The sequence below is a fragment of the Ostrea edulis genome, chromosome 9 (assembly GCF_947568905.1).
Source record: "Ostrea edulis chromosome 9, xbOstEdul1.1, whole genome shotgun sequence".
Classification (NCBI taxonomy): Eukaryota; Metazoa; Mollusca; class Bivalvia; order Ostreida; family Ostreidae; genus Ostrea; species Ostrea edulis.
In genome coordinates, this window is record NC_079172.1 from 62,945,005 (window position 1) to 62,956,062 (window position 11,058).

The window sequence follows — 11,058 nt, forward strand, 5'->3', positions numbered from 1 at the left end:
AGGCATCTTTCTCTCATCATGGTGATCAAATGTACCAAGTTGTAAAATCCTGGAGCTTATGGTTCGGTCTGTACCCTACCCAAAAGGTCCGGACAGATGACGCCAACCATAATACGTCCCGTCTTCGACGGTGTATAATGATGGAAGATGGGATGACCCCAAGAAACTTACTGCACAATGAGTATATAATTTCAAAGCATCCCAATGAAGAACAGCTAGGCTAAGGTGACTCTGGTGAGATAGGCCCTGTGTCTCGGATTTGATGTGAATGAAGTAACGGCAATCAGTGACCTACACTTTACTTTTAATAACGCAGGCTTTTGTTGTAATTATACCCCCCGCAACAAGTTGTGGGGGGGGGGGGGTATACTGGAATCGGGTTGTCCGTCTGTCCGTCCGTCCGTCTGTAGACGCAATGGTTTCCGGGCTCTAAAGCATTATCCTTTCCACCTACCGTCACCTTATCATACATATGGACTACCCATGGGATGAAGATGTTCCCTATCGATTTTGGGGTCAAAAGGTCAAAGGTCAAGCGCACTGGACATTGAAGTAGCAATATGGTTTCCGGCCTCTAAAGCGTTATCCTTTCCACCTACAGTCACCATATCATACATATGGACTTACTCATGGGATGAAGATGATCCCTATCGATTTTGGGGTCAAAAGGTCATGCGCACTGGACATCGAAGTAGCAACACTCAGAAAAGAGGTAGTTTATACCTATTAACAACACCCTTTGGGAGATTGGGATAAGCAGGGGGTATTCTTAGTGAGCATTGCTCACAGTACCTCTTGTTTTCACCTAGAATACCCCTCTAATGCACTTCATGAGGTATGTCAGCGTGAAGCATCACATTTCATACCCTCGTGCATTTTCAAAACAGAAATTTATATCTTTATAGTAAAGTTTTATACTTTTTTGGTGAAGCTTGAACGTGCTACTGGTGCTGCATGTTGTACATACAGAACACAAAAAGCTAAGTTTACAATTAGGTTTTATTAGTAGGTACAATTCGGAAATCTGATTGCATCCAACAATTTTCATAACTACAGTATCATTTAATATTATATGTTAATTCATCATCGTAAGTCCTCAAACCGAGAACAAGGTAATAATCATACATGATCAACAAATATAATATTCTCACTCTTACAAGAAGTTCAATTATTCGGAATTCACAATGAATCTCCATACAAAAGTAAAGTTTTCTAGAATTCATTAAGAAAAAAAGAACAAAATTTGTTTTGTACAACAGTTGCTATCAAACTTGGTAAAAAGAGCTGAGGGCAGTGCATGGTGTCTTTCATAACACATTGGTAGTAATGGCAGTTCATTGAATTTCCTCTTGTGGAAGTCTTGTCAGTATTAAATCATCTGAATCAATTTAATCACACAACCCTGGACAGACGGAATCCCTCTAAGTCCATGGACAGACGGAATCCCTCTCAGTCCATGGACAGACGGAATCCCTCTCAGTCCATGGACAGACAGAATCCCTCTCACTTCAGGAACTTGGCGTGGTGTCTCAAGTGGTCCTCCATAAACGTCGCCATGAAGTAATAACTGTGGTCATACCCCTGAAACAGACAAGGACCAATCATCTTCTGTTAGTAACTAATCAACCAATCATCTTCTAGTAACTTATCAACCAATCATCTTCTCTTGGTAAGTAATCAACCAATCATTTTCTAGTAACTTATCAACCAATCATCTTCTGCTATTATGTTTAACAGTGACCAATCATAAATGTTATTTGTTCCCAAATGGCAAAGCCAGAAGGGGACTAATAGTTTTCAATCCATCCATCCATCTATCCTGATACAACTTAGTGTTCAAGATTTCTGTTATCTTAACAGTGACCCATCCTCTTCTGGCATTGTCTTTACAATCAACCAATCATCTTCTGTTACTATCATAACAGTGACCAATCATCTTCTGTTATTATCCTAACAGTGACTAATCATCTTCCATTATTATCTTAACAGTGACCAATCAACCAATCATCTTCTGTCATTATCTTAACAATCAACCAATCATCTTCTGTCATGATCTTAACAATGACCAATCATCTTCTATCATTATTTTAAAACAACAATCAGTTCCATGACTTTTTTTGGGGTTATATTTGGAGAAGTGTAAAAACATGAAGTACCTCTTGCATTCTCATGACCAGCTCCATTTTCGCCTCAGCACATGCGGTGACAAAGTTATCTGGCAGTAGCTGTCCTGAGGGTAAGAAGTTGTCTGCTTTCCCCTGAGATCAAGTATACAATAGATACAGGGAATATTTACATCACTGAGTTATACAGAAACATGCACACACTTGGTACACAGTATTTGAAATGGTACAATCATTTTCCTGTATGATAGTACATTTATGGAAATTCTATTTTAGCAGGGGTTATCATATTAACACCTTTGACCCTGTAGCAAAGTGCAGGGTAAATTTAGATGGGGGGGGGGGGGGGGGGGGGGAGCATTTGGAGTGTTTCTTCTTGAAAGTTTTCACTACGGATCAATCAAAATATCCTGTCAGTTTTTTAATGCAAAAAAATATCTCAGGGGTTTTGGGGGAATTAGGTGTTTGGAAATTACAATCAATGCAGTTTTTTTTCCCAGATATATTAATTTAAAAAATAATGATTGCATTGTACAATATTTCATACTTATGGTATTTAAGACTGTACCTGATCAACCAGAATTTTAAGAGGTGGGCCATTGTACTTCTTGACAAGACAACAGGCATCATACTCCTGAAACAGAAATTTACTCATACATGTAGTATTCAAATGATTATGAGAAATTTCATACAGGCTTCCATGTCAGAACATATTTGTGACGACCTTTGTACTTGTGCAATACCTTCCAGCTCTCCTGGTCGTCTCCTAGGTAACCAGAGAAAGCCTTCTTTCCCCAGGGACAGTTGACGGGATTACAGATGGGTGCGAAGGCACTGACACTCAGATATTTCCCAGGGTTCCTCAGTGCACAGATCAGTGCTCCATGTCCACCCATACTACAGAACAATCAGAAAAACATGTCAAGAGTTCCATGTCCACCCATACTACAGAACAATCAGTGCTCCATGTCCACCCATACTACAGAACAATCAGAAAAACATGTCCACCATACCACAGAACAAGAAGAAAAACATGTCTGTTGATGTGATGAAGTCTATCGGTGGCAGAATTAAAACAAGAGGCCCATGGGCCACATCGCTCACCTGAGTCACCTTGGCCCATATCTGAAGACTTTCCATATATATTTGCATGTAAAACCTTGGTCCCTATTATGGCCCAAACTACCCTTTGCAAACTTGAATCTACACTATGTCAGAAAGCTTGCATGTAAATGTCAACTTCTTTGGCCCAATGGTTCTTTTAAAGCTTTTTTCTATATTTGTATGTAAAACTTTGAACCCCCCCCCCACTTGTGGACCCATCCTACCCCCCGGGGACCATGATTTGAACAAACTTGAATCTGCACTATGTCAGAAAGTTTTCTTGTAAATATCAGCTTTTCTGACTCAGTGGTTATTGAGAAAAAGATTTTAACTATATATTTGTATGTAAAACTTTGATCCCCTATTGTGGCCCCATCCTACCCCCGGAGCCCATGATTTGAAGAAACTTGAATCTGCACTATGTCAGAAAGTTTTCTTGTAAATATCAGCTTTTCTGACTCAGTGGTTATTGAGAAAAAGATTTTAACTATATATTTGTATGTAAAACTTTGATCCCCTATTGTGGCCCCATCCTACCCCCGGAGCCCATGATTTGAAGAAACTTGAATCTGCACTACGTCAGAAAGTTTTCATGTAAAAATCAGCTTTTCTGGCTCAGTGGTTCTTGAGAAGAAGATTTTTCCTACATATTTGTATGTAAAACTTTGATCCCCTATTGTGGCCCCATCCAACCCCCGGAGCCCATGATTTGAACAAACTTGAATCTGCATTATGTCAGGAAGCTTTCATGTAAATCTCAGCTTTTCTGGCTTAGTGGTTCTTGAGAAGAAGATTTTTAAAGTTTTTCCCTATATATTTGTGTGTAAAACTTTGATCCCCCCTTGGGGCCCCATCTTATCCCCGGGGGCCATGATTTGAACAAACTTGAATCTTCACTATGTCAGAAAGCTTTCATGTAAAAATCAGCTTTTCTGGCTTAGTGGTTCTTGAGAAGAAGATTTTTAAAGTTTTTCCCTATATATTTGTGTGTAAAACTTTGATCCCCCCTTGGGGCCCCATCTTATCCCCGGGGGCCATGATTTGAGCAAACTTGAATCTGCACTATGTCAGGAAGATTTCATGTAAATCTCAGCTTTTCTGGCTTAGTGGTTCTTGAGAAGAAGATTTTTAAAGTTTTTCCCTATATATTTGTGTGTAAAACTTTGATCCCCCCCTTGGGGCCCCATCTTATCCCCGGGGGCCATGATTTGAACAAACTTGAATCTGCACTATGTCAGGAAGATTTCATGTAAATCTCAGCTTATCTGGCTTAGTGGTTCTTGAGAAGAAGATTTTTAAAGTTTTTCCCTATATATTTGTGTGTAAAACTTTGATCCCCCCTTGGGGCCCCATCTTATTCCCGGGGGCCATGATTTGAACAAACTAAATTAACAATGTTTATTATATCGTATGAACAAAGTTGCCATTAATTTGTGGCATAAGATGTCTTACAATTGACTTCACAATGCATTTGGCTCCTGTTTCCATTTTGTTGCTATGACAATATTGCTCCACATCATAAATAAACCTATATTTTCTATCTTGATCAAATTACACCTATTTTTTTTTATTATTACAATTTTCTAAATCAAATTGAATAAGAAATCAGAGTAGTTTTATATGATATAAAATATGTAGGGACAGTCGAGCTAATTAAAACCAGATCCTAAGATACGCTCACAATCGCTACAATACCCAAAAGGGGGTTACGTCTGCATGAATTTTCTCTTCGAATATTCATCAGCCAGTCAGATTGCACCATACAGACAATTATGGCTTGTTAGGTAGTTCCCGGCAATTCATAAACAAGTTGCAGTAATCTCTCTCCCAGGAAGTTTATACCACATTATAGAATTGTATATTCTCACATTAGGAATTTTAAACTTTCGCAATAATGCCTAATCTATCCTGTTCATACTAACAATAAAAAGTACCATATAAAATACACCCAAATTACATTAATTGTGAATTGCGATTTATGTACTGTATGAATAGGGATGGGTATGGATATAATTTGAATAGTTTTCAAGATGGTCATTTAATTAACGCGAGGAATATAACGCCAGTCAATGTAATCAATGCATTGTGACGTCACATCTAGCTGCAAAGTGTTTGCTTTCAAACCAAACAATTGCAGTCATTTTCCTTGAAGTGTGAACACCGACGATTTCATAGGTGACGCGCTGATTGGCTAACACAAAGTTCACATGACATGACCCCTAGTTGGGTTTTGTCAGATCTTCTTACACAGGGTATACAGCGCGGATTTGAGAAGTCTGATTGATATTAATTAGATTGTAGGGACTGTTCACACTCTGTTATTTGCAATTTACAATTGAATGCGTAAACTGTCCAAACATCATATCACATAAAATAAGTACAAATTACTTTCATTACTTAAATGAATTGTATTTTAATAAAATAAAAACAAGTACATGTACAGTTCACTCACCTGTGACCAAATATACCCTGCTTATCAGGAAGGGTGGGGAAGTTGGCGTTCACCAATGCTGGGAGCTGTAAGTGTTACAGAGCTATAATAAGCAATGTTAGCTACTTTTACCAATGTTTACTGCATTAAATAATTATCAATAAACAGTTGATCTAATTTTTTAAAAGAATGATAAAATTAACGAGATTTGTTTGTAAAACACTTATGCCCTCCGATTATAACAAAATGGAACTGTAAGACATGATATTTTTGTTTTGAAAATTCCCAAAAAACTAAGTCAATGTCAAGGTCAACAAATCTGGTATCATTGGAAAGACCATCTCATAAAAAGTGCACATGCTTAATATAAAAACAGTACCTCTTTCGATTTGAAAGATATGGCTTATATTGAAATTTTATAAAAGTTGGTCTAAGGTCAATGTTAAGGTCACCAGGTCAAAGAACAAAGACTTCTGGACTTTTAAGCCTCCACTCACTACACTCTCCTTTCAATTACAAGTTAACAGAAATTACAACTTTCATTGTTTCAATAAAATAATGTCAATTAACAAAATGACACATTTGGTTGATTGATTGATTGAATATTGCTTAACGTCCCTCTCGAGAATATTTCACTCATATGGAGATGTCACCATTGCCAGTGAAGGGCTGCAAAATTTAGGCCTATACTCAGCGCTTATGGCCTTTGAGCAGGGAGGGATCTTTATCGTGCCACACCTGCTGTGATACGAGACCTCGGTTTTTGAGGTCTCATCCGAAGGACTGCCCCATGTCGCATCTTACGACAAGCAAGGGGTACTGAGGACCTAGTCTAACCCGGATCCCCACAGGAATACACATTTGGCAAGCTAACATAAAATGAGCCATTTCTAGCAAAAAAGGCCCTTATCTTATCCAACAATGTTTTTCAAAAAAAAAAAACCCATAATCAAAAAACATAACGTCATTTTTTGCATACTCGTAAAGAAAAAGGTCATGATTACCAATCACGAGTTGGTCGTCATCGTTGATTGACTGTAATATTTTAACGACAATCAACATTGCTATAATATTTTGAGAGATGTTCTCTGTAGTTCACACTTTAGCACTAACTTAAGGGCCCTTTTTGTTAGGAACGGCTCAAATGCTTCAATCAGTACATGCTTAAGATGGCTAAGGCACTAGGTACTGTTCTGTAATCTGTGTCCATTCATATGCCATAATACAAATTTTAATCATAGTAACTGTTGAGATAATAATCATTGAAATAGAAATACAAACTACACTGGCCTACTGTAACATTATACATGTACATTTGAGTACAGATGTTAGAACATGGGACAGCTTCATCTGCAGGACTGTTTGACTTCCCGCAAGGAAGAAAAACAAATCCAGCAGGTAAAGCTGGAATAGCTGGGCTGGGCAGGGTCACAAGGAATACACGTGTGAAATATGAAAAGCCCAAGCACCAAGTGTTAAAAAAGTCATGACCAAGGTTAAAGCTTTTGCAGACAAACAGACCAAAAACTATATGCCCCCGAATCTCCGATTTCAGGGGCAAATAAAATCAAAATGCCGGCTAGATTTGTATCACAATCACCAGTTGACAAGTTAACCGACTGAGCTACCTAGCTAAGCAATTTAAATTAAAACTAAGGATATATATACAGATATTGCTGATATGTATATTTTCATTCATGTTTAAAGAGGAAGTCAGCCATTATTGCAATGTAGGATGTATCATTCCTTCTTAAACGGAAAACAGTTTTCACCGCCCACAATGTCCGCTGCCCACTCACCTCCTCTGTGACATAAGCATACATCCTGTAGTTGTTTTTCCATTTGTCCTGGGTTGCATTTACATAAAACCCCGCCCCCGTTCCAAAGTCCCAACCATCCTCCTCTCCTTCAATGTCACAACCTCCTACAAGGAGAAAATATCAACAAAGTTAGAACTGAATTATTTAGTGTATTGTTGGTAACCTTTACATCAATCTTCTTGTTATATACACATTATGTACAGTTGAAGTTCTTTAGAAGATTCTTTTTCTTTGGCTTACAAGGACTGGTGTCACCCCCCCCCCCCCCCCCCCCCCCCCCCCACCCCCCTCCTCTGACTTACTTGGACTAGTGTCTGGTGCTACAACAATAAATCTGCCACCCTCTGAGCTCCAGCCTTTGTGACTTACTTGGACTAGTGTCTGGTGCTACAACAATAAATCCAAGCTCTGCTGCCACCCTCTGAGCTCCAGCCTTTGTGACTTACTTGGACTAGTGTCTGGTGCTACAACAATAAATCCAAGCTCTGCTGCCACCCTCTGAGCTCCAGCCTTTGTGACAAAATTCTGTTCAGTACACGTCAGTCCTAAAAATAATATTTACAAGTTTACAGGTATGCTTTAGTGACACTATACAATTATTATAGACAGTTGTGGAAGGTAGTACTAAATGTAATCTCACTAAAATAAGATTTGTCATGCATTCTGAATGCTGATCTATCCCTACATGACCTGATGAAAGCATCTAATTAATTAGACAGTAATTAAATATTGAGCGACACTGAAAGACAAGCTACCAAGCACATCCTATTACAACCACAAAAAGGGGGTGCTACAAAAAAAAAAGGGGGTGCCACAAAAAAAGGGGGGTGCCACAAAAAAAGGGGGGTGCCACAAAATGAAGCACCACAAAATAAGGGCAACTTGGAATTCCAACAGGAATGAAAGTAAAATGTGATATTAAAAAAAATCATCTGTGTTAGCGATTCGTTAAAAGTATATCGCTGTGAAGCAGTGCAGTTCACACCCTCATGTATTTTCAACAAGAGTACCAGAAACGGTTCATAATACGCCCAAAACAGGATGTACCAGAAATGATTCATAATATGCCCGTCACAAGCTGTACCAGAAACAGTTCATAATACTCCTGTCACAAGCTGTACCAGAAACGATTCATAATATGTCCGTCACAAGCTGTACCAGAAATGATTCATAATACGCCTGTCACAAGCTGTAACAGAAACAGCACATACATATTAATATGCCCATCACAAGACTATGTAGGGTGTTTTTCTCAAGCCACAACTTGTAGAAATTAATCAGCCATCATAAGCTACGCCATACTTTTATGGGTTGTAGAAATTAACTGAGGGTAGTATCAGCCATCATAAGCTACGCCATACTTTCGTGGGTTATACATTATTTCTGCAAGGTATGCGACCTTCATATCTAATTCAAGAAACCAAAAGGAAGCATTTTATTATCAAAGTAACTGAGAAAACATAAAAACAACAAGAGGCCCAGGGTCCACATCGCTCATCCGAGTCACAGAAAACCCTGGATGGACAGCCAGCCAGACAGAAGAACAGACATCGCTGTACAATAATACATCCCGTCTAAAAATGAGCATATAAAAACTGGTCAATATTAATGTTTTTCTTAATTTTGTGAGTAGAAGACCTAAAAATGGGCGTATAAAAACTGGTCAATATTAATTTTGTGAGTAGAAGACCTATGAGTTTATTCTGTACATCCTTTGAATTCAGTAGATTACCTGACAACCAATAGAGGACAGGACATTTTCCACTCTCTGCCTGGGGAGGTAGAAAAATGCCAAACTTCATGGCACACTTTACCTCAGTGCTGAAAAGACAGGTTTCAAACATTAAAAGAACCGAATCACAAACTCTCTTCTAAGTGAATTCTCCTCTTTACAGGGCTCGAAATTAACATTTGCCCGTCAGTCTGTGACTGGTTAAAAGTCTGGCGGACAGACTGACATTTGTTTTAGTCAGTCCGATGGGACTGGTTAATTTTCTAAAGCATCATTTTGGAAAATATACTTATGAAATTTTACATACACATTTGACATGCTTCGATCTGTAGATATCAGAGGTACATGTAATATAAAAATTCCACATCTAAGTGAACATTGCAATATTGTCTGAGGCATATTGAGTTAAATTTCATTTTAATAACATTAAGGAAATATGCTTAATTATTTCTGGAAAACTCTGTTGGACTGGTAATTTTTTCTGCGGACTGGTTGAAATTATACCCTATCAGTTCGGCTGGACTGGTGACATAAAAAGTTAGCTTCAAGCCCTGCTTTAAGCTATGATCCATACCTCTCATGACTGAAAACCTTCTGCTGACCTCCAAACATTTTGTTGTTTGATACTTCTGTCAAAGCCATGGTTGAACTTAAAAAGAGAAAGTATAATATGATTTAATTATCACAAAGGATATTGTAACAAATTCTGGTTTAGTTGTTGTCATTTTTTACCCTTCAAAATTAGACACTTCACAAAAGTTTGAAAGCGATCCCTTTAGCTAAGTGTGTGGTACTGCATCACCTTTAATTCACACAATGCGTTCCACAGACCTAGATATTTAGCCTGCTGTCTAGTTGCTGGGCTAACTGCCATAATCTTAAACAGGTTGGGAACACTTCCCCCTATAGCAAGATATTCTCGCTAAAACGCGATTATCCCTCTCAAGCGAGAGTAAATATAACCTGTACAACCGAGAAAAACACTTGCTTCGTGTTTCACGTGAAAAGAAGAAAAAGTGCTAAAATGTCCGATACTTCTGCAAATATATTAATCAAAACAAAAACACTCACAATGTGTATTGGATTTCAGACTGCTTCCCTCTTACGCATCAATTTTGATATGCAATTTCTTGACTATGTTGTCAATTTCATAGAAACTGTTCGCATCATGTTGAGTGTGTCGCACTTATTCAGCGTTGCACAAGATTTGCCATTATTTTAAATAAAGACGCCAAAACACCTGTTTATGGTAATGTTTATTTCTCGCTAGAGAGGGATAATCGTGTTTTAGCGAGAATATATCTGAGTCACTATAGTGTTCACAACACAGATGACCTCAGATTGCTAATCCAGCATAGTCAAAGTCCGTCATAGAAAATTGTTTCAAAAGTCATAAAATGTACGACTCTTCTCAGCATGTATGTATAGGAGGGTCTGTGACTGTACGACCCGATATTTCGTCCTGTTGTATGTTTGAGGAAATTCGAGCTTAACTGATTAATGCAACGCGTTGGTAATTTTCTGGACTACAAAGAATTTTCTTATCGAATCATTCAAGCTATTCCTTGTGCAACATATCCAAAACATAATGCACCGTTAGAGAAAACCTGGCATATGACATGTCAAATAAATTTTACTCACAAACAATGCCGAAACTCCCACTGCAATCTCTTCAAGCACCGGCAAACGAACAACATATAGGTCAAATATCACTATACGAAGAAAAATAGTTCTCATTTTAAACTGTTCTTTTTCAATCTTAAAGGAATATTCACAGTATTATTTTGATAGAATAATAAATATTATATTGAATTAATTATGAAATTCTTCTTGAATGTAAATTTTTCC

The 11,058-nt window shown here is 38.0% G+C and overlaps 1 protein-coding gene across 1 annotated transcript; it reads right to left on the bottom strand.

The window, feature by feature from the left end:
• Nucleotides 1-981: 981 nt before the first annotated feature.
• On the bottom strand, nucleotides 982-11,005 carry LOC125658457 (S-formylglutathione hydrolase-like). The gene is made up of 10 exons (XM_048889722.2): nucleotides 10,852-11,005; nucleotides 9,785-9,859; nucleotides 9,211-9,299; nucleotides 7,925-8,023; nucleotides 7,458-7,582; nucleotides 5,680-5,744; nucleotides 2,867-3,020; nucleotides 2,692-2,757; nucleotides 2,157-2,258; nucleotides 982-1,581 (listed from the first exon to the last, which is right to left on the bottom strand). Exons 1-10 carry the CDS (start codon nucleotides 10,905-10,907, stop codon nucleotides 1,504-1,506), a joined length of 909 nt encoding a protein of 302 aa, XP_048745679.1. The 5' UTR covers nucleotides 10,908-11,005; the 3' UTR covers nucleotides 982-1,503.
• Nucleotides 11,006-11,058: the final 53 nt, after the last annotated feature.

Excerpts from the sequence above, each read along its gene's own strand:
- LOC125658457 (XM_048889722.2), bottom strand. The coding sequence starts at position 10,907 with ATGTTGTTCGTTTGCCGGTGCTTGAAGAGATTGCAGTGGGAGTTTCGG. Across the intron at positions 8,024-9,210 it reads TGTCCTCTATTGGTTGTCAG|GACTGACGTGTACTGAACAG; the intron begins GTAATCTACTGA and ends TATTATTTTTAG. Across the intron at positions 5,745-7,457 it reads ATGCTTATGTCACAGAGGAG|CTCCCAGCATTGGTGAACGC; the intron begins GTGAGTGGGCAG and ends TAACACTTACAG.